This window comes from Dendrobates tinctorius, unplaced genomic scaffold, assembly GCF_039654945.1.
Source record: "Dendrobates tinctorius isolate UK_male_01 unplaced genomic scaffold, ASM3965494v1 ptg000155l, whole genome shotgun sequence".
NCBI classification, from domain to species: Eukaryota; Metazoa; Chordata; class Amphibia; order Anura; family Dendrobatidae; genus Dendrobates; species Dendrobates tinctorius.
Genome location: NW_027361822.1, coordinates 13,316,954 through 13,340,837, shown reverse-complemented (window position 1 = coordinate 13,340,837; position 23,884 = coordinate 13,316,954). Strand labels below are relative to the sequence as shown.

The 23,884-nt window shown below is 45.8% G+C and overlaps 2 protein-coding genes across 4 annotated transcripts in view; both read right to left on the bottom strand.

Annotated features, from left to right (window-relative positions):
- LOC141051177 (uncharacterized) overlaps positions 1–23,884 on the bottom strand; it is a 266,826-nt gene that overhangs the window by 57,606 nt on the left and 185,336 nt on the right. The window contains exons 17-20 of the mRNA XM_073548042.1: positions 22,880–22,989; positions 22,633–22,779; positions 21,506–21,524; positions 3,980–4,059 (exon numbers count right to left, since the gene is read on the bottom strand). Coding sequence (XP_073404143.1) covers positions 3,980–4,059; positions 21,506–21,524; positions 22,633–22,779; positions 22,880–22,989 — 356 coding nt within the window. The remainder of the gene's footprint in view (positions 1–3,979; positions 4,060–21,505; positions 21,525–22,632; positions 22,780–22,879; positions 22,990–23,884) is intronic.
- Positions 18,182–23,884, bottom strand: part of LOC141051113 (gastrula zinc finger protein XlCGF66.1-like) — a 29,351-nt gene continuing 23,648 nt past the window's right edge. For 2 of the 3 annotated variants that reach the window (XM_073547996.1, XM_073547997.1), the window contains 5 exons: positions 23,619–23,760; positions 23,074–23,125; positions 22,880–22,984; positions 22,633–22,779; positions 18,182–19,113 (listed from right to left, as the gene is read on the bottom strand). In XM_073547996.1, the coding sequence (XP_073404097.1) occupies positions 23,666–23,760 (95 nt within the window). In that variant the 3' untranslated portion in view covers positions 18,182–19,113; positions 22,633–22,779; positions 22,880–22,984; positions 23,074–23,125; positions 23,619–23,665. The remainder of the gene's footprint in view (positions 19,114–22,632; positions 22,780–22,879; positions 22,985–23,073; positions 23,126–23,618; positions 23,761–23,884) is intronic. The other variant, XM_073547998.1, reaches the window with a different exon arrangement.

Genomic DNA, 23,884 nt, shown 5'->3' with positions numbered 1-23,884 from the left:
CTCCTACCAACCTCAGTAGACGTGCATAGAGGACGATTGGATCAATAGGGTCACCAAATATATGGTCAATGTGTGTTTATGTGATATTGTTGGTAGAAAGAGAACAGAATCATTAAAATGTCAAATGCATGAATTTATGGATCAAGCCTGGAAGAAGTGATAAATTAAGGACAGTAGCCATAGATACCAATGACTTTTATGGGTTTTAGTGTTGCTTGGAGAAACATTGTCTTCGTTTTATGCCATTATATTCTCTGTTCTAAAACACGTTTGTCTCTGCAATATGATGTAACTGTATACGCCCATTGCAGCAAGATGCAGCTTTCTTTGTTCTCATTACGCATAAGAAGCTCCTGTTACTGTTTTTGGCTGCCATTCCACCGCCATCATGCCGTCGTGCCACACCATGATCTAGCACGATGCCTTATCACCGCCAGAATTCCTAGCGAATCTCTGCCCGTCTGAATTCCTGTTTTTGCTTGCATATTCCAACTCCTCTGTTTTTCTGTATCTGTTTTGCCGTGTATCTCTGAATAAACTTCGACCTCAGCTTTATCAAGAAGATTGTCTGCAATTTTGTCCGGCTCTTCCAGCTCTCTCAATAAGAACCTTTTCTTACAGTATTACTTAAATAAGCAAATTAAAAAAAAAAAAAAAAAAAAAAAAAAAAAAGGATCAGCACCTCCTAGTGTGAAGTGAACACGTGCAAGCTGCGAAAGCGGCATAATATAGACAAAAAGAGCACAGCAGCACATGTGCATGAATCTAGGCCATGTGAAAACAGTGGGCGTGGCTTGATACACGTACACTCAGTTTTATATATATACTAGCTGAAGAGCCCGGCACTGCCCGGGCATAGTAACTAACTACGATTAGTTATAACAAATTATGATCATATATATATATATATATATATATATATATATATATATATATATATATATATATATATCTCTGAGTGTAGAGCCCCGACCACTCAGCATAGCCATATTCACTATAATATCCCACATGATCCCGTCAGCCAGAGCTACCGGACTACTACCACTAATATCCCACATCATTCCGTCAGCCAGAGCCACCGGACTACTACCACTAATATCCCACATCATTCCGTCAGCCAGAGCCACCGGACTACTACCCCTAATATCCCACATCATCCCGTCAACCAGAGCCACCAGACTACTCCCCGCAATATCCCGCATCATCCTGTCAGTCAGAGCTACAGGACTACTACCCCCAATATCCCACATCATCCCGTCAGCAAGAGCCACCGGACTACTCCCCGTAATATCCCGCATCATCCTGTCAGTCAGAGCTACCGAACTACTGCCACTAATATCCCACATCATCCCGTCAGCAAGAGCCACCGGACTACTACCCCTAATATCCCACATCAAAGTGCAGAGTGGATTTGTCCTCACTTCCATATCTGGGATCCCTTTAAGAGTGGCCTGGGATCAGAACGAGAGCGCTGAGTGGATTTGCCCTGACTTGCATACCAATAATCCCTTTAATAGAAGTCTGGGGTCAGAATCAGAGCGCTGAGGGATTTGCCCTAACTTCCGTACAGGAGATCCCTTTAAGAGAGCCTGGGGTCAGTACCAGAGCATTTGAAGGCAACTGCACTGACTTCCATACCAGGGATCCCACTAAGAGGGGCCTGGGGTCAGAACCAAAGCACTGGATGGAATTGCCCTGACTTCCATACCAATGATCCCTTTAAGAGATCCTGGGGTCCGAACCACAGAGCTGAGTGGAACGGTCCTAGCTTCCATACCGGGGAACCCTTTAAGAGAGGCTTGGGGTCAAAACCAAAGCGCTGGATGGATTTGCCCTGACTTCCATACTGGAGATTCCTTTAAAAGGGAAGATGTGCCTCTGGGATGGAGGATGTGTGATGGGTATATGGGCACAGGAGGGGGGGGGATTCATTTCTGTCATGTGCGCTCTGCATTCTGGGGGGCAGACGATGGCTGGGAGCTTATGTTCCAGGGGATGCTAGATTTCTCCCACCTGGTCAGTGTCTGCTGAGGTGGTGTCAAGTGGAAAAACTTGCTCATAGCAACCAATCACAGCTCAGCTTCTCTTAACCAGCTCTGGTGAAATGAGAGATGCTTAGTGATTGGTTGCAAGGAAAACTGTTGCTCATAGCAACCAATCACAGCTCAGCTTCTATTGAACAGCTCTGGTGAAATGAAAGATGCTTCGTGATTGGTCGGTGATACATACACACATACATGCAGTTTGATATATATATATAGTCACATAAAAACATGACAATTGCATTACAACTCATCCAACTCTCCTGCATCAAAATCGGACCAACTTTTAAATCGCTAGTGTGCCCCAGCCTTACTGTGTATGTAATGGTGGTGTGAGATTAGTGGCCCAAGGTCATTTAACCCCTTAAAAACATCAGTTACTTATTCAAATCTGTGAATATCAGCTGTTTGCCCACTTTGATGCCAATTCTGATGCCCAGAACCCATTTAGGCCAGGCTGGAAGGACCTGGGTTTGACACCAGGCATCACTATCTGTGTATTCTTAGTGTGAGGTCAGTGGCCCAAAGTCATTTAACCCTTTAATTGATGCCCATTTTTGTGCCAGTTTTATAATTTTTGTTGCTGATTTTAAGTGTATTCACATCAGGGCTCCTCGCTGCATTGTGTTGATTATTTTTTGCTGTTAAACCTATAAAAAACAGAAAAGAAAAAATTGCCAAATAAGAAACTAACTTCAGTCTCGTTCATTATTCGGCCCCACAGTCTCCTCCTCCGAGATCAGCGTCCTCAACACAGGACCGACGCCACAAACATTTCATGGGAAATCCCTTCATTCCAAACTATTACAGCCAAAAGTAGGGAAATGACAAGATTCTCCATTTCTCCAGATTTCTATGGAGAGAAAAACCCGACATTTCCATTATTCCCTGTAATCTAATCTCCACCCCAGAGAGAAAGCGTCATCTGCCCCCAAACCAGAGCGCCCTCCCCTGTATACATGTGCCCAGCCAGCGCTCTATTACTGTCCATATACACATGGCAGGGGGCGCTATCTCCGGGAATGTAGGGGTTACTGCCCTCTGTGCAGCCCAGTAATGGGGAATCTCCAGCACCTACCTCCACCTGCAGGGGGCGCTATCTCCGGGAATGGAGGGGTTACTGCCCCCTGTGCAGCCCAGTAATGGGGAATCTCCAGCACCTACCTCCACCTGCAGGGGGCGCTATCTCCGGGAATGGAGGGGTTACTGCCCCCTGTGCAGCCCAGTAATGGGGAATCTCCAGCACCTACCTCCACCTGCAGGGGGCGCTATCTCCGGGAATGGAGGGGTTACTGCCCCTGTGCAGCCCAGTAATGGGGAATCTCCAGCACCTACCTCCACCTGCAGGGGGCGCTATCTCCAGGAATGGAGGGGTTACTGCCCCCTGTGCAGCCCAGTAATGGGGAATCTCCAGCACCTACCTCCACCTGCAGGGGGCGCTATCTCCGGGAATGGAGGGGTTACTGCCCCCTGTGCAGCCCAGTAATGGGGAATCTCCAGCACCTACCTCCACCTGCAGGGGGCGCTATCTCCGGGAATGGAGGGGTTACTGCCCCCTGTGCAGCCCAGTAATGGGGAATCTCCAGCACCTACCTCCACCTGCAGGGGGCGCTATCTCCAGGAATGGAGGGGTTACTGCCCCCTGTGCAGCCCAGTAATGGGGAATCTCCAGCACCTACCTCCACCTGCAGGGGGCGCTATCTCCGGGAATGGAGGGGTTACTGCCCCCTGTGCAGCCCAGTAATGGGGAATCTCCAGCAACTACCTCCACCTGCAGGGGGCGCTATCTCCGGGAATGGAGGGGTTACTGCCCCCTGTGCAGCCCAGTAATGGGGAATCTCCAGCACCTACCTCCACCTGCAGGGGGCGCTATCTCCGGGAATGGAGGTGTTACTGCCCCCTGTGCAGCCCAGTAATGGGGAATCTCCAGCACCTACCTCCACCTGCAGAGCCGCACACCACATATATGGCTGCTCTGTGCGCACAGGACCTGGGATGAGGTCACAGGAGGGGAGGAGTCAGGGGTCACATGATCAGGGGCCTCAGTGTATGCAGCACTCTCCTGTGCTGGTTGTCATGGTGCTGGATGAGGGGAAGTTTCTGTGTGGGGTCAGGAGGTGTTTACAGGGTGGATGTAGCAGAGCTGTGTGTGTACGAGGTGTACGGAGCAGAGCCGTGTGTGTACGAGGTGTACGGAGCGGAGCCGCGTGTGTACGAGGTGTACGGAGCGGAGCCGCGTGTGTACGGAGCGGAGCCGCGTGTGTACGAGGTGTACGGAGCGGAGCCGCGTGTGTGCGAGGTGTACGGAGCGGAGCCGCGTGTGTGCGAGGTGTACGGAGCGGAGCCGCGTGTGTGCGAGGTGTACGGAGCGGAGCCGCGTGTGTACGAGGTGTACGGAGCGGAGCCGCGTGTGTGCGAGGTGTACGGAGCGGAGCCGCGTGTGTGCGAGGTGTACGGAGCGGAGCCGTGTGTGTGCGAGGTGTACGGAGCGGAGCCGCGTGTGTACGAGGTGTACGGAGCGGAGCCGCGTGTGTACGAGGTGTACAGAGAGGAGCCGTGTGTGTATGAGGTGTACGGAGCGGAGCCGTGTGTGTGCGAGGTGTACGGAGCGGAGCCGTGTGTGTATGAGGTGTACGGAGCGGAGCCGTGTGTGTGTAGGAGGTGTACGGAGCGGAGCCGTGTGTGTACGAGGTGTACGGAGCGGAGCTGCATGTGTATGAGGTGTACGGAGCGGAGCCGTGTGTGTACGAGGTGTACAGAGCGGAGCCGTGTGTGTACGAGGTGTACGGAGCGGAGCCGTGTGTGTACGAGGTGTACGGAGCGGAGCCGCGTGTGTATGAGGTGTACGGAGCGGAACCGCGTATGCGAGGTGTACGGAGCGGAGCCGTGTGTGTACGAGGTGTACGGAGCGGAGCCGCGTGTGTATGAGGTGTACGGAGCGGAACCGCGTATGCGAGGTGTACGGAGCGGAGCCGCGTGTGTATGAGGTGTATGGAGCGGAGCCGTGTGTGTACGAGGTGTACGGAGCGGAGCCGCGTGTGTATGAGGTGTACGGAGCGGAACCGCGTGTGCGAGGTGTACGGAGCGGAGCCGTGTGTGTATGAGGTGTACGGAGCGGAGCCGTGTGTGTGTAGGAGGTGTACGGAGCGGAGCCGTGTGTGTACGAGGTGTACGGAGCGGAGCTGCATGTGTATGAGGTGTACGGAGCGGAGCCGTGTGTGTACGAGGTGTACAGAGCGGAGCCGTGTGTGTACGAGGTGTACGGAGCGGAGCCGTGTGTGTACGAGGTGTACGGAGCGGAGCCGCGTGTGTATGAGGTGTACGGAGCGGAACCGCGTATGCGAGGTGTACGGAGCGGAGCCGTGTGTGTACGAGGTGTACGGAGCGGAGCCGCGTGTGTATGAGGTGTACGGAGTGGAACCGCGTATGCGAGGTGTACGGAGCGGAGCCGCGTGTGTATGAGGTGTATGGAGCGGAGCCGTGTGTGTACGAGGTGTACGGAGCGGAGCCGCGTGTGTATGAGGTGTACGGAGCGGAACCGCGTGTGCGAGGTGTACGGAGCGGAGCCGCGTGTGTATGAGGTGTATGGAGCGGAGCCGTGTGTGTATGAGGTGTACGGAGCGGAGCCGCGTGTGTATGAGGTGTATGGAGCGGAGCCGTGTGTGTACGAGGTGTACGGAGCGGAGCCGCGTGTGTATGAGGTGTATGGAGCGGAGCCGTGTATGTACAAGTTGTACAGAGAGGAGTCGTGTGTATTGCTCACCCAAGCGAGGTAGTTGTGGGTGAGCTTCTGTTCCCACTTGCTTTGGCATCCTACAGACATCTCGTGTCCCAGTTCCGGTGTGTGCTGCTATGTGTAAGGTCCATCACCCTTACTCCAGGCTGCAGGCCTGTTCTGAGTCCAGGTATCCCTCTTCTGGAACCAGGGCAGCAGTTAATCCAGGAGACACAAGGTTCATAATAACCAAACATTTACGTGGTGACAAGCAGTATTTACAGACAGATGTAGAGGATAAGGCCCAGTGGGTTGTCATTTTCCTCACATGTACCAGATACAACTTCAGCGCTGGTTCTCGGTATAGTTGGCATATCCCTCTCTCTGGCTTTCCTAGCCCTAGGGAGTCTTCACCAACACTAGCAGTATATCCGGATTGCAATACCTTCCACCCCATGTAGTCTGAGTCCATCTTTCACCTGTAACTTCGCAGTCTGAGTTCGTCCCCAACATCCATCGTGAGGTTGCCCCAGGCCATTAGACGGAATCACACGAAAGGGTATTTTTGTCAATCCACTGCCCCAAGTACAGTATTAGGCCCACGCTGTCCCTAGCAGCTTCTTGAGCTAGACCTACTACTTCACACACTGCCCTCCAATGACTGTCACTGTTACTTCCTGGACTTGCCACTAATTCTCAGTTCCCCCTCCCAAACTGGGCCAGTCATTACAGTTAACTTTGTCTAAGCTAACTGCAGCCCCAGTGAGTATCATCCTTTCATAACATAAACATCAAATGCATTTAACCCTTGGAGTGTCAGGGAGCAGAACACCAGCCCCATCACTGCTACATTCCCCACAATTTAATTATGGTCGTTCCCGACCACGTCAGACCTTAAAAGAAGAGTTAGTGCAGAGATAAGGCATTATAAAACCGTATCAAACATTATAAAACAGCAGGCTGGTCCCAATGTCTTCTTTATGTAGATCTGGCCCTTCTCGATTAAGTGCCCCTAAAAAGCAAGTGTCACAGTACATAATCATAAAAATTTTCAGTAGTATCGGTCCTTCTCGGTAAGGACCCTGGAAACAAAGTGTCCATGTCCGTTTTATCATTAGATTCAAGCAAAAAAGGAAGCACACTGTAGCACCATAACACGCAAACATGAAAATTGAAAAATGAATTGCATTGCTGCAATGGCCAAGTTATGTGTACCTGGAAGCCACGTTAAGGCATTTCTCGTTTTCCAGGACCCTACCTAACGCCAATCCTCACTTAGACTGAAGTCTTCATCTGAATGGGAACCTATGTAAATCCTCTGTTTAGACTAAAGGCTATATCTCTGTGGAGGGGTAGTAGCCCTGCTTTGATTAAACACACATTTTCACATTTCAGTTATTTGACATCAGTCAAAATGCGCCAGGTTGTGAAAAAACGTTTTTTTGACGGATCCGCTTTAGCAGTTAGTGAGAGAGAGAGAATTTTCCGCCGCCAGAAAGAAATTTGGGGTTAAATTTCTGGCAAGGAAATTCTTCCGGGCATGCTCAGTGTAAAAAAGCGGATCCGTTGCAGGATTCTGTCAATTAATGGTTGGCAACGGATCTGCCGCCCATAGATGACCATTATAATGAATGGCGCATAGCAGCGGATCCGTTGCTATCCGCTGTTTTGACGCTGACAAAAAACGTTTCAGTGTCCGTCCACTCAAGACAGCGGACGCCAAAATTATGGCGGATCCGTCAAAAAACGCATCAAAATCCGCCGCTAATGCAAGTCAATGGGAAAAAAACGGATCCGTCAAAAAAATGGCGGATCCGTTTTTTTTGCAAAATGACGGATTTTGACTGACAACAAACGGAAATGTGAAACAGGCCTAAGTGAGGATTGGCATTAGATAGAGTCCTGGAAATTGAGAAATGCCTTACTGTGGCTTCCAGGTACACATAACTTGGCCATTTTATGCGCTAAACTTTCTCAATTTTTCATACTTCTAATGCAGCAATGCAATTCATTTTTCAATTTTCATGTTTGCGTGTTATGGCGCTACAGTGTACTTCCTTTTTTGTTTGAATCTAATGATAAAACGGACATGGACACTTTGTTTCCAGGGTCCTTACCGAGAAGGACCGATACTACTGAAAATTTTTATGATTATGTGCTAAACTTTCTCAATTTTTCATACTTCTAATGCAGCAATGCAATTCATTTTTCAATTTTCATGTTTGCGTGTTATGGCGCTACAGTGTACTTCCTTTTTTGTTTGAATCTAATGATAAAACGGACATGGACACTTTGTTTCCAGGGTCCTTACCGAGAAGGACCGATACTACTGAAAATTTTTATGATTATGTGCTAAACTTTCTCAATTTTTCATACTTTTAATGCAGTAATGCAATTCATTTTTCAATTTTCATGTTTGCATGTTATGATGCTACAGTGTGCTTCCTTTTTTGCTTGAATGTATATGAGTTGGTGACTCTAGGTTAAGCAGCTGTTCACACTATGCTTATACTTGGATGTGACTGTCAGTTTTTCAAATTTGTTTTATCATTAGGGCCTGTAGGCCAACACCAGCAGTAGTCTTCAGTTAAAACACAGTCCAAAAACGTACAGTCTCTACTGTGGAGGATCTCAAAAACCTTCCGAGAGTACCAGCGGCTGCTATTCCAGCAAAAAAATGCGCTGCAGGTTAAAAAAAAATAAAAAAAATTAAGCATCAATGAAATTCAAGCTCAGCCACTTCCAGGCCTCTTCCAGCCCCGAAGGTGAAAATCAGTCCCCCAGATTTTTCTTTTAACACAAACTTTGATTTACCAACAGTCCTTGCTCAAGATGGGGCACTCCATCCCCAACCGGTAATTCACTGACAATGCCTCTCTTGATCAGTATGAGGCAGCTTCCTGAAAAATCACAACATACCAAGGACAAAAAACAGTCTCAGGCCACTGCTACCTTCACAGCTTTTGATGAGCCTTCCGCCTCTCCTCCATGAAGGTGGCCCAGGTAGTGGGGGGATCACAGCCTTCTCCATCTCCAAGGCTGATCTGTAAACTTTCTGGGATAGGGGTCCTCCTCTCCATCGTGACACTCTCACAGCCCACCTTAGTAGGGCTATAGCTGGTCATCCTGAATTTCTGGATCACCTGCCCCACTGTGGCCCTGCAGTCTTCCCCGGGTCCTGGCTTGGTAGAACCCGACTCCTCAACCTGTGGTGAGGCAGACTAGATGCCTGCACCTCAAAAGGAGATTCTGCCAGATCAAAGCCCTTAGAGGAGTCTTCATCCTCTTCCTCAGACTATCAGCAGCTGATCAAGTGCCATCTCTTCCCTGCATGAATTGTAAGTCCTCTGTCCTGACAGGAACCTTTTTGGGGCCACCCTAGCCAACTTCCGTTGGGGCTCTTCTCTTTTGGCCCTCCGCTCAAAGACCTCCTGATCCAGTTCCAATGTATCTTCCCACATGTAGGAATGCACTACAGCTGCGGCAAACCAGCCTCACTGACACTCGCACTTCACAAAGTACACTATTTCACCCGGGTATAAGCTGTGACGTCATGAGGGCGGGTACCTCTGCTTTGCCACATCACAGCTCACTAATACCTCATCCCCAGTCCATTCTTTTTCTAGGAATCCGTATCCTCTCTTAATATTGAACTCAACAACCCATTCACAGGTCTGGGACTCCTCTATGGACTCTCGCCGAGCAACGTTAGGTCCCTCGACCCATCCCTTCAAGAACAGGTCAGTCAACTTTCGTTACAGTTAACCCTATTTAAGATAACTGCAGCCCCAGTCGGTATCAATTTTTCATAACATACATAAGCATAAAATGTATTTAACCCTTGGCGTGTCAGGGAGCAAACCACCAGCCCCTTCCACTACCTCATGTACGAGGTGTACGAAGCGGAGACGTGTGTACGGAGCGGAGCCGTGCGTGTACGAAGTGGAGCATGTGTGTAGTGTGTACGGAAAGGAGCAGTGTGTGTGTATGAGGTGTACGGAGCAGAGCCGTGTGTGTACCAGTACCTCTATTGCTTATATTTCATTGTATATGATATAATATAAGCTATATCTCATCTGGCAGTGATTATTCTTCATAGTGTACATTAGAACTCTTGAGTTTGGCCCTTTTGGTTTTTTTTCCCTTTTCCACAAACTGCTGTTCCTGGTTTATAATCCTATGAAGTCCTAGAGATCTGACCTATTGTTTATTAATGAATAAAGCCATATTTAAGGATCCCCCCCATTGGCATGCCAGTCCAAGGGTGCCGCTTCAATATACATGGAAGTCAGTCAATTTCTTTGGTGCCAACATATTCACATCCCTGTTAAAATGGTTTCTGTCATATAAAAAAAATCATACTTGGTAGAATCATTTTAGAATTTTTGTCCACCTTAAATGTCCCCATAATTTGTTTGTCGATGGATTAATACAGACTAAACTCATTTTGAGAGCGAAAATAAAAATAGCAAAACTAAAATAATGTGGTGGCATGAGTGTGAACACCCTCAGAACAGCAGATGTGGTTATGTTCAGAATTAGGCAATCACAATTACACTCATGTTACATAGTAGTCACAATGCAGCTGTCATCATTTATGGTGATTCTGAAGAACCCAAAGAATAGATAGGTTTAAAGATGTTGGTGACATACACAATTAGTACAGTGCATGTGCAGCTAACTGTACATGTATTTAATTATTATTTTTCTGAAAAAAAAGTCGTGAGCTCCCGCGTAATTTTTCAAACCAATAGCGGTAAAGCTGACAGCTGGAGGCAGATGTTTATAGCCTGGGAAGTGGGTAATACCCGTGGAGCTTCCCAGGCTATTAATATCAACTAACGGCTGTATATACTGTATATATATATACACTTTACTGGTCTTTAAAATGGGGACTCCCCAAAAAAGTTATGTAGGGTCCCCCTATAATTAAAACCAGCAAAAGCTAGGCAGACTGCTGTGGGTTGATATTAATAGCCTATGAATGGGCCATGGATATTGCTTTTCCCCCCGGCTAAAAACATCCGCTCTCAGCTGCCGCAGAAAAGTCAGATCTATGAGATGTGCCAATTCTAGCACTTAGTCTCGCTCTTCCCAATTGCCCTTGTGCAGTGGCAAGTGAGGTGTTAGTTGGAGGGTTGATGTCACCTATTTTCAGGTGACATCAATCCCAGAGATTAGTAATGGAGAGGCGTCTATAAGATGCCCCCGTTACTAACTCCATAGTGATAGTGAACTAAAACACACACACACCCTGAATAATGTCCTTTAATTGAAATAATGACACAGACTTCTTGAATCAATCTTAATTAAACCATATCTATGTCATCGCCCATTCCAGTGAAGCCATTGTCCCCTGCAAGGGTTAAAATAACGGACAACAATATTCTTCACCTGTCCGCCTGGTGGGGGGTATTCATGTCCCATTACTAGACTGTTAACCCCTTCATGACCCAGCCTATTTTGACCTTAATGACCTGACCATTTTTTGCAATTCTGATCAGTGTCCCTTTATGAAATAATAACTCAGGAATGCTTCAAGGGATCCTAGCGATTCTGAGACAGTTTTTTTCGTGAGATATTGGGCTTCATGTTAGAGGTAAATTTAGGTCAATAATTTTTGCGTTTATTTGTGAAAAAATTGTACATTTGGTGCAAATTTAGAAAATTTCGCCATTTTCAAATTTTGAATTTTTATTCTGTTAAACCAGAGAGTTATATGACACAAAATAGTTAATAAATAACATTTTCCACATGTCTACTTTACATCAGCTCAATTTTGGAAACAATTTTTTTTTTTTTTTGGGAAGTTGTAAGGGTTAAAAGTTGACTCATTTTTACAGCAAAATTTACAAAACCATTTTTTTTAGGGACCACCTCATATTTAAAGTCAGTTTGATATTTCTAAATGGCTGAAAATACCCAAAAGTGACACCATTCTAAAAATCACACCTCTCAAGCTTATCAAAACCACATTAAAGAAGTTTATTAACCCTTCAGGTGTTTCACAGCAGCAGAAACAACATGGAAGTAAAAAATGAACATTTAATTTTTTAGTCACAAAAATTATCTTTTAGCAACAATCTTTTTATTTTCCCAAGGGTAAAAGGAGAAAGTGAACCCCAAAAGTTGTTGCCCAATTTGTCCTGAGTATGCTGAATCCCCATATGTGGGGGGAACCACTGTTTGGGCGCACTGCAGGGTTCGTAAGGGAAGGAGCGCCATTTGACTTTTTGAATGGAAAATTAGCTCCAATCGTTGGTGGGCACCATGTTGTGTATGGAGAGCCCCTGTGTGTCTAAACATTGGAGCTCCCCCACAAGTGACCCCATTTAGGAAACTAGACCTCCCAAGAAACTTATCTAAATGTGTGGTGAGCACTTTGAACCCCCAAGTGCTTCACAGAAGTTTATAACGCAGAGCCATGAAAATAAAAAATCATTTTTTTTCCTCAAAAAATGATTTTTAAGCCCGCAATTTTTTATTTTCACAAGGTTAACAGTAGAAATTGGATGCCAAAAGTTGTTGGCCAGTTTGCCCTGATAACGCTGGTACCCCATATGTGGGGGGGACCACTGTCTGGGCACATGTCGGGGCTCAGAAGGTGAAGTATTGATGTTTTGATATGCAGACTTTGATGGAATGGTCTGCGGGCGTCATGTTACGTTTGCAGAGCCCCTGATGTGCCCATTTTTGGAAACTAGAACCCCCCAAGGAACTTATCTAGATGTGTGGTGAGCACTTTGAACCCCCAAGTGCTTCACAGAATTTTATAACGCGGAGCCGTAAAAATAAAATATCATTTTTTTTCCACAAAAATAATTTTTTGCCCCCAATTTTTTATTTTCCCAAGGGCAACAGGAGAAATTAGACCTCCAAAGTTGTGCAATTTTTCCTGAGTACGCTGATACCCCATATGTGGGGGTAAACCACTGTTTGGGCAAACATCGGGACACGGAAGGGAGGGAGCACCGTTTGACTTTTTGAAAGCAAAATTGGCTGGAATCAATGGTGGCGCCATGCACGTTTGGAGAGCCCCTGATGTGCCTAAACAGTGGAAACCCCTCAATTCTAACTCCAACCCTAACCCCAGCACACCCCTAACCCTAATACTAACCCTAATCCCAACCCTAACCCCAACACACCCCTAACCCTAACCCTAATTCCAACCCCAACCCTAATTCCAACCCTACCCCTAATTCCAACCCCAACCCTAGTCCCAACACTAACCCCAATTCTAACCCTAATTCTAATTCCAACCCTAACCCTAATTCTAACCCTCACACTAACCCTAACCCAAGTGGAAAAATAAAAATAAATATTTTTTTTTTTTAATTTCATTATTTTCCCTACCTATGGGGGTGATAAAGGGGGGCTTATTTACTTTTTTTAATTTTGATCACTGTGATAAAGTGATCTTGCAAGCAGCATGGAGTCCTATCGTCGCATGGGGATGGATGTCGGCCGTCTGATTGATTTGGTATAGGTGTGTGTGTCTGTCTGTGTGTGTGAAGTCTTTTTGCGTCTGTCTGTGTGCGTCTGTCCATCCCCATGCAACAATAGTGCAACAATTGTACTCCGGCTATTAGGATGGGAGAGTAGTCCCTGTGTCCAGCGACTTAGTACAATTGTGAATTAAAAAAACACATAACATACAATACACACAATACATGTAACATACATAACAGACAGTACATACAACATAGAGTACATACTTACCATACACCACACCTAATTCCCTGAAGCCCTTGGTCCCCTAGAAAAAAATAAAAAAAATAAACCAATAATTTACTCCCTGTTACGCAGAAATCCAAATCGAGTGTCCCATGGTGATCTTTTCCGTCTTCCCGCGATACACTACCAGGATATATGCTCCTGGCAGTTTATCATGGAGTTTCCCAGAGTTCTACAGCTCCTTGCTGTCTCTTTACAGCACTAGAGCTGCTTAAGAATTTTCCCACGCAGCTGTGCTGTAAAGCGAGAGTACCGGAGACAGTGAACTCCGGTAAACTCTAGCGCGTGCGCAGTAACACACTGCAGGAGCTTAGCTCCTGTCAGTGTGCTTCTGGAGCCGTGAAGAAGTCACATATCCTGATGTGACTGTTCTCCATGGCAGGTCATCATGGGACACTCGGTTTTGGAATACGTCGGACCAGGGAGTATACAATTGGTTTGTTATTTTTTCTAGGAGAACAAGGGCTTCGCGTGGATTAGCTGACAAATAAACTTTTTCCCTAAAATGCGTTTATTTATTTCATTAAAATACTTTTATGTAATGTCTGGGTGTTTTATTTCCCCTTTTACTTTTGGATTAAGAATGGATAGGCATCTTATTGACGCCTCTCCATTATTAACCGGGCTTAATGTCACCTTACAATCAAAGGTGACATTAACACCTTATTACCCCATATGCCATCGCTACGAGAGGCTAAGCGCCAGAATTGGTGCATCTTATAGATGTGCCATTTCTGAGGCAGCTGTGGGCTGGTATTTGTAGCCAGGGGGGCCAATATCCATGGCTCCTCCTAGGCTATGAATATCAGCCCGCAGCTGTGTAGCTTTTCTGGCTATAAAATATAGGGGGACCCCACGTCATTTTTTGGGGGGTCCCTCTATTTTTATAGCCAGTAAAGGCTATGCAGACAGCTGCGGGCTGATATTCATAGCCTGGGAAGGAGCCATGGGTATTACCCCCTTCCCAGGACACAAATATTGGCCCCAGGCCGTCGGCTTTCCCACACTGGCACAGAAAATTGCGCCGGAGCCCACGCAACTTTTTTGCCAACTACTTTTGTTAACCCCCCAAAAAAAGGTTTAAAAGAAAAAAAACCTGCAATAAAATATTAAATTAAAAAACCCTTGTGTCACCCCATTAATCCTGTCAAAGTAATAAAGTAAATGTTTTTAAATATTTTTCCAGTTTCAAATTGGGATTATGGTTAGGGCTAGGTTTGGGGTTAGGGTTGGGATCAGGATTGTGATTAGGGTTTGAGTTAGGGTTGAGATTAGGGATAGGGTTGGGATTAGGGTTATGGTTGGGATTAGGGTTGTGATTAGGGTTTGGGTTAGGGATTAGGGTTGGGATTAGGGTTGAGATTAGGGTTAGGGGTGGGATTAGGGTTAGGATTAGTGTTAAGGTTGGGATTAGGGTTAGAATTAAGATTAGGGTTGGGAGTAGGATTAGGGTTGGTTGTAGGATTAGGGTTGTGATTAGGGTTGGGATTAGTGTTGAGATTAGGGTTAGGTTTGGGATTAGGGTTGGGGTTGAGATTAGGGTTGGGGTTGATATTAGGGTTGGGGTTGAGATTAGGGTTAGGGTTGGGATTAGGGTTCCAGTTAGGCCTGGGGTTCTGTTTTGGATTAGGGTTATTTTTTTGATGTTTGTGTTATGGTTAGGCCTGTGGTTAGGGTAGGGGTTATAGCTAAATATATTCCAAATTTCTTTTTTTTTATTTGGGTGTTGGATATAGTATCTAATGACATTATTGTATACATTGTAGGTATGTGATTTTCCGTCGATATGGGACCCTGCAGTCTACTCCTATAAGAAATGATTATACCGGGACATATGCTGGACAAAAATATTTACCCAGCTATATCCTGAATGGGATTCATGCACAAATACAAGGCAATTGTACTAAGGGTTTCGCGGCGGGATTATTTTGGAGGCAGCAATTTGCCGCTGCCATACGCATGCGGACGCTTGTGGAAGAAATGCGTCAAAACAATGCATTACAGTCTATGAGAACACATGAGTATGCAAGCACACGTGTTATTAGCATTTTCGTACTTTTTCCAGAGTAAACCTGTCTAGACACTGATTAGCCACCCCCTACATAAAGATAAAAAGAGGGTGTGTTAACTCATTGTCCATTACTCTCAAGCCACTGGAGACTGAAAAATAAGAGAAGACATCTGTGAAGACACTGAATTCAAGCCAAATGTGAGTATACAACCTAATGTCTGTGTGTCTTTTTTACTCCCTGCAGTCTGTAATTATTTGTCTCTTTCTTGCAGCATTCTTCACCATGGCCTCTAGCCCTGAGCACACAGGACAGGATTCTGAAGTGAGCACCTTTGCAACTGATTGGTAAGTATCAATGTACATATGTGCCAAAATCATGTTTTTTCTTTTACAGAACACTTCATCAAGTGAACAGGAGCAGAGGGAGGCACAAGTATCGGTGGCAAGACGGCGTGTAAGTTTTTTTTTTTTTCTTTGAGTGTTAATATTTTTTCTGCGTTTTTTTTTTTTTTGAGGGGGTTGGTTTTTCCTTGTTTATCTTTCCAACATTAATGTTTTTATTTCATTTCTAGGTTCCACAACGGGAGGAGGACTACATCAACAATGACCTCCTGATCTCACTTGTTCAGGAGAGTCGCCTTGTGGGACAGCGGGGAGCAAGACCACTGGGTCATGGTGGTGCTTCGGCAGCAGTGGAATGAGGTGGCCCAAGAGCTGATGGATGAGTAGGACAACGCTACACTACGAGCCAGAAAGGACTTTCGTAAGTATTGCAATGTTGTCTGACAAGGCAGTGAACCTCTAAAGGCCGGGATCACACAACCGTGTGTGATGCGATAAACTCCTGCGAGTTTCTCGCATCACACACGGTTGTGTGATCCTGGCCTAAAGTGCATTGTTTAACCCTTTATTCCCCCTTCACAGTGAACAAAGTCAGAACCCATTGGCTTTCAATGAAGAATCGCTTCAACAAGGACCTCAGACAGGAGAACCAGGCTCGCAGTGGTGGTGGTGGTGCAGTAAAGATCCGTAAATATAAATACCACCGGATGCTGGCTTTCCTGAGGCCTGTCCTTGCTCAGAGAACTTAAGTATTTTTGTGTTGTATTCCATTGTGTTGTATTCCCTAATCTGAATTTTCCTATTCCACAGGAGTTGGCGCTTGTACAATAGTTGTTTTGTGGTAGTAATGTTTTTCTTTTCTTTTCACAGAACCTGGAGCAGCACCTTGGAACCTGGTTCGACCTCTGGAGCGGTCCTTCAGCGAACAGCCTCGGAGCAGGCCCAGCCATCCACCAGCGAAGCAGCAAGTAGGCCGGCATCACAGGCTGGAGAACAGGCAGCTGGTCCGTCAGGTCTTCCCCTGTCCCAGGCCTCCTCCACCTCTTTTTATGTTGGGTCTTCCTGACAGCGGCAGAAGGTCTCGGACAGGACACTCATGCCAGAGTTTCTACACTTGAGCTCGGTTTTCCAGGATGGCATGAAGTCGATGGTAGGTAGACTGGATAGTGGTTTGAACCATATTGACACACTTTTCCAGTCTGTCCACCAGTGCCTTGACCATCTGGAAGCCGACATCCAGAGGCCAGCACATCATTTTTTCAGCCATTGAACGGGGCATGGCGGAAAACCTTACGCCTGAACTTCAGCTGAATGTGATGCAGGCCTGCAATGCTGCATACGTTCAGGCTATGCAGCAGACTCAGGTTTACCCGCAGACACATGTAACCTTTCCAACTGTGCCACCAGTCACCCATTTTACATCTCTACCAAGTTCTGCTGCATTCCCCTGTATGGCCACCACCATCCCCAGTCCTACTGCACTCCACTACAGCGCCACGACCATGCCGAGTGCAGTTGATAGCCACTCCACCACCACGCCGAGTCCTGCTCCTGCACAGATGCCCACCATCACGCAGAGTCCTGCTCCTGCACAGCCGTCCACCTCCACCAGCGCGCAGGTTCCTGCTCCTTCACGGCCGTCCACCAGCACGCAGATTCCGGGTCCTGCACGGTCGTCCACCGCCACCACGCCTTCTGAACCTACCACTCCCACACTTCCAAGGAGAAGAAGCAGCAGCCAGCAACCACATGGAAGGCAGAAAAAGAGGAAAAGGGAACAGAGGCATGAAAGGACAGTCGCGCTCCCTCCACCACCCTCACCTCCCAATGTGTCTGTTATGTCCAATTTATCCCTCCCTTCTAATGTGTCTCTCCTGTCCCATGTTTCCACTCCTAATGTGTCAACCTTGATCCTTGATCTCCCAGACCACACACACATCTATTAGCCCCTTCCCCTGGAACCCCTTCAGTGTCCACCCCGAACCAATCCTCCCGTCTCTACACCCCCCTGGTTCATAGCATTTCTCCCTCATTTTGTAAAAAATATATATATATATATTTTTTGGAAATAAAATTGTGTTGTTTGCCCCATATCACTGCTTGTTCTTTGTCTCTTTCGTCTCCGGCAACATACACTGTGCACCGTCAACACACAAATTGCCGTACACACACTCTTTTTTTTTTTCAACCTCATAGATCCATGAAACACAATCTTTTTTTCTTTTTCTTTCTTGCATCTGTCATGAAGCTATGAGGTGGCAAAACATTGATAAATGTTGAAATGTTGAAAATTGGTAATCCTCCCCCCCCCAAACAAAAGGTAAACAACACAAGGGGTCTGCAATACTCACCTGCCCAGGTGTCAGTACTATTGCATTCCATTTTAAACATTTAAAATACATGTTAAAATTCAAAGGCCATAACATTACATAAAATTTCAACATTAAACCATTGCATCTTGCCATGCCACACGTCCACTCTCAGAAACAAAGTAGTCCGCGAATGTATCCCTCGTTTGGGCAACTTCCCTTGTTGTCTTCAGAGGGTGATGATGGTAATCTGGCAATATGTTAGCAACAGGTTCATCAAGTTCGAAGGTTGGTCGCTCTTTAGCCATTATGTAGTTGTGGAGTCCCTAAAATGCACCATTTTGAGACAAGAATACCAAAGGCACACTCAACAATTCTTCGTGTCCTGGTCAGTCGATAATTAAAAATCCTTTTTGTGTGGTTCAAGTTCCGACTGGAGTATGGCTTCAATAGGTTTCCATACATCTGAAAGGCCTCATCACCAACCACAACAAATGGCATTGGCGGGCCTTCAGTGTTGGGAAGAGGTCGGAGAAATTAAAAGTATTGCTATACAACCGTTGGCCCATGTCCGAGTTTTTAAAGGTCTGGGAGTCATTTCCACGGCCAAAAGAACCAATGTACACGGCCATAAATCTACAGTCTGCAGCTGCAATGGCTATCAGCACTATAGAAAAGTATTTTTTATAGTTAAAGTATTTGGATCCACTTTGAGCCGGTTTTGTAATCCTAATGTGTTTCCCATCCACTGCTCCCAAACAGTTGGGGAAATTACACATTTCCCAGAATTTTTCCACAGTTTTCTGCCATATTTCCGTGGTGGGTAGGAGGATAAATTCATGACGAAGAACGTCCCACAAAGCCCAGCAAGAGTCTGCAACAATCCCAGCAGAAAAGGTGGAAAGGTCAATCAGGAACTGGAAATGGAGTGATGATAGGCTCTCTCGGTTAGCCAGGAATCTGCCAAACAGAGAAGGAAAAAAATATTAGGAATAATAATATTAATGACAGGGGTTTTGCAAAAAAAAAATCAACAAAAAATAAGGACATTGCAGAACAATAATAATTATGACAGGCGTTTATTTTTAAATATTATGTGCCTTAGTGTCACCAGCAGACGTTCCTCAGCTGGAATAGCTCTACGGAGCTGGGTGTCCTGCCTGCTGATGGCCCCCTCTACATGAGCCAGCAAATCCTGGAAGCTCTCGAGACATCCTCGTGTACCCAAAATAGTTATCCGGGTTTTCACAGAGCTCACTGAATAAGGAGTGATAGGCTCCACGGCTCTCCCGGACTTCAAGAATGGGTTGTTGCCAAAAATGCCGGCGCCATCTTCTTCGGCTTTCTCTTTTCCTTTCTTGCTCACAAGCAAAGGTAAAGGCAAGAAACAATTTGACATCCAAATCCAGTTTAAAATAGAAATTCTCCTTACGAATATCCATCTTGACACAAGATAAAAATCTGCGGATTTCAGCTCTACAAGGGTCTATATAACGAAATCCCATGAGACACGCCCATTGGGCGTGGCTTGTGTCCCAGAAAATCTCCTGGAATTTTTCCCTATGGGAAGCATGCGTACAAAAAACGCAAACGCATGCAAACGCAGCTTTTTTTTACGTCTTGCGTAAGATGATGCAACTAAAAAAACCGCTGCGTTTGTATGTGTTTACATACATATTGGGTTTGTGTTCATGGCTGCGGACTTAACCACAAATGTGAACCTAGCCTAAGATTGATAATAGTGTGTTTATTTTTGCTTTTTAGAGAAAGATGTGGTGGTCGGTGAGGGACCGGTTCCATAAATTTATCTCCAGCTGTGCAAAAAGAGGCTCCTTTCCAACCAGTCAAACTTTTCCGTTTTATGAAGAGCTGCAGTTTCTTCTGACAAGCAGGACATTGCGGAGGTAAGTTTTCCCCCAAAATATTGAAATCTGTAATTATATCTAGCCTTTATGTTTCCACGTGGCGTAGCACAATTGGCTGCGTATTGAACGCTGCATACAGCTGCAGCGTTCACTCCGCAGTGTCCAGATGTTACAGCATAGTGGAGAGGATTTTATGAAATCCCATCTCCACTATGCGTACAAAGATGGAGGTGTCCGACCTACGTCACCGGACATGTGGCAAGTCTTTTGACACCACAGCATGTCTATTTATCTTGCATTGGCTCTCGGTCTCCGCAAGATAACTAGCACAGTGTTTTGATAACATGTGGTGATTCCACATGTGTTCAAAGAAAACATGCGTTATCATCATGCGAACAAAAAAAGGGGGCAGCGCTTTGGGCGGAGCTGTCTTTTTGCTGCATCCAAAGCGTTGCTGCTGCGCAGCATGGAAACATACCCTAATAATGAATAATTTTTTTTTTGTCACACAGCACTCAAGGGAACATTTTGGCACCTGTTCGCCATCTGCTGCAACAGCTTCTGCTGGTGCCACATCTTCAGCAGCTGCTGGCACATCTGCTTCTGCATCTGTTGGAGCATCTGGTTCCACAGAAGCTGATGTTAGAGAAAGAGCTGCCTATCCGGTGACAGGAGAGCCGAGCAAAAAAAAAGTTAAAAAAAATGAGGATAAAACATTAAAAGCTGCAAATGATACTTTGGAGTTTATTAAATCCCCAAAGCTGTATTCCACATATATCTGCGTGCACTACTCAGCCGATAATTAAAAATCGTCCACCGGGCATTCAGCCCCCTTCATGGGTATGGGTGCAGCAGGGTTGTCATTAAGGGAAAAGCCTCATCCGATACATCACAAAGGGCACTGGATGTGTGGAACCCGGCAAAGGTCTTGGGGCTGGGAGCGTTACACAATCTCGAAGAATTTGCTGACCAATCTGTGATGTTCGCAACACCCGAGAGTGCTCAGTACTGCCATAGGCACCAACAGCAATGGCAACAAATTTGTAATGTGCATCAGCCACCACCATCAGGACCACAGAAAAATACTTTTTAAAAATTAAAGAAGCGTGATCGTGATCGTTGTGGCTGCTGATGAACCCTTACACCTATGCAGTTTGGGAAATTGGCCACAGACTGAAAGCCAGCTGCAACCTGCAGCCAAGTCTCCTCGGTTGGGGAAGGCAACACAATGGGCTGCAACTTCTGCCAGATCACGTTACTTGTGCACCTCACAATTTTAGAGATGGTGGATTTGCCAACTCTAAATTGGAGGTGTACTGATGTATAGCTCTCTCCTGTGGCCAAAAATCTGCAAAGAAAAAGAAAAGATTATTAGAAATGTCATACAAAAATGGTTGGGAACCTGTCAGCAGTTATGGCCACTATAATATGAGGACACAACCTTTCAGGTCTTATCTAAAGCATTCTATAATGCTGTCGATAACAACCTGGTCCAACACAAAAGCTCTAAATATAAACACAAAATTAAAAAAATTACACACAACTGCGTGGGGCGGTAACGTCAGATGGGAGTTGCAGGTCTGTGTTCGGCCACTCCAAACTTTTCGCACCGCCGCTGCCCTCCTGCTTGCTTCAACGCTCTACTGCTCAGCCATACTCATCTGGCCTGTTGAGGGCAGAACAAATTCCTGCAGTGAGCAAGCGCCAGGAAAGGTCTGCGAGGCCCAGCGCATGAACACCTCCAGACTTTGGTCTTTCCTCATCAGGACACAAAAGTACGCCTGCGCAGTAGAGCAATGAAGCAAGCAGGAGAGTGGTATCGCAAGAAGAAGGGAGGTGCCGGACCTGGACCTGCGACACCTATCGGATAATATCACACGATAGTGCCCCACGGGTGATTATAAGCCAAATTATTTTTCTAATTTTTCTGATCTTTCTCCTCTGACCCGGGGGGGTTAATTATAGAACGCTGTAGATAAGCCCTGAAAAGCAGTGACCGCATCTTATAGCAGCAAAAAATGCTAACAGGTTCCAGGCAGGTTTTACCCATCATAATATTTCCGGTATAGTAAAACACTGTACCAAAGGTATCCATGTCCATGTGTCTGTATGTGGCAACCGTGTGCCGCCCATGTACTGCATCATTCGCACACGGATGACTATCAGGGAAAAAGCGCTACAGTATTCGCAGTCACACGGTGGCAGGTGCTGAAGACAAATCCCATTCTTCCCTGATGGCGCTGAAATCATGCAGAGCAGGGAAGAATGATGGTAGCATCTTCATCACCTGCCGCCAGGGAACAGTGCTTCCTGTAGCGCTTCTTCACCAGTGCATTGCGTGTTACACAAAGGACATCAATGTGTGCTCTCCGTGTGCACGTGTGCGTGACACTTTGAGGACCGTGCAACTGGTAAAAATCTGACATGTCAGCGTGTTTTGCCCACGGACACACTGCCCATGAAAACACGCTGACATGTGCATAGACCCATTAATTTGAGTGGGTCTACGTTTGTCAGTGTCTCCGGAACATGTGAAAACTTTCATCACACATACCGGACACACTGACGTGTGAAAGAGGCATAATGTCATACAAACAAAAAATTAGTTACTTACCGCAAGGTGATGAGCAGCCTTTCCTCAGCAGTGATGGCCTTCCTCATGACCGTATTGGCCAAGGTCAGATATGGTGCCAAATTTTCAATCAGTCGGTCGAATGCTGGGATGGATAGTCTGCAGAAGGACACGAATTTGTCTGGAAATCTGAAAATTTGACGTAAAAAAAATGGTTAGTTAAGACATGATTACATTTTTTAAGACACATTTTAATTAGGATAATATCTTTAGATATTTGGTAACTTACCTCCTCAAATCTGTGTAGAGCACATAAAAGTGCCCCTTCTCCGTGCGCTCAGCTAAAAGTGGGTGCCCCCCACATTTTCCTTGCTCGCCTTCCCCTTCTGTGCTGCTGCGCTTAAAATAAAAATATTGTTTAGTACACAACACAGTGAAAAACCAAAGACATGGCAATATTTTTTGACATCTATTTTAGCTTACCTGTCGTCTGTGATGATTGAGGATTTGCAGCAGTAACCCAAGCATCATAATTCTGTATGGTAAATAGAAACACCAGCAAAAAATATCAAATGTCCATGCTATAAGGCGACTCAATATCATACTTCAATAAAGGAGGAACAACGAGTATATATAGCCAAAAGTACAGAGAAAAATTGTATTTATCAAAAGTTACACTTTAATAAATATATGTAATACAAACATCATATATTAACAAACATGCATGGGCATACATCAATGTCATGTGACTAACTCCATGGGTCAATAAAATGACCAGAAAAAAGCGGGACCCAAAATTTAAATAACACATGCACCATTCAAAAAAGATCATGTAGAAGGTTAAGGTTGTGTAGAGACACATGTTATCCAGCTATAGGGATTAAACAGTACTGACTTCCCCAAAGCATACAATTCCTATACCGCTAGGTAAACAATCTCCCATAGACACTAATTAGCGCCTATACAAGTGTATAATCCAGTGCACAGTAAAGGAGAGATTTATAAGAGAATTGATACAAAATAATTACCCATAGAGGTGTGTATAAAGTCCCGTCTAGACCTTGGTCATATACCCCTATATTCTGTATGGCCTGCGGAGCCATAGCCGCACGCTCTGGTCTTGGGTGCGCTGTGCGCTCTGCTGCTCGTTCAACCGTCCACTCATCATTGCTTGGTTTAAGCAAAATGGAGAATGGAAGAAGGAGTTAGACAAGGAAATTACATCAAATTTTTTTTTCTCCTTAGTCAAGTTTGTCAAAGTTTATATATCTTTTTTGCTGTCAAAAACGCAGAC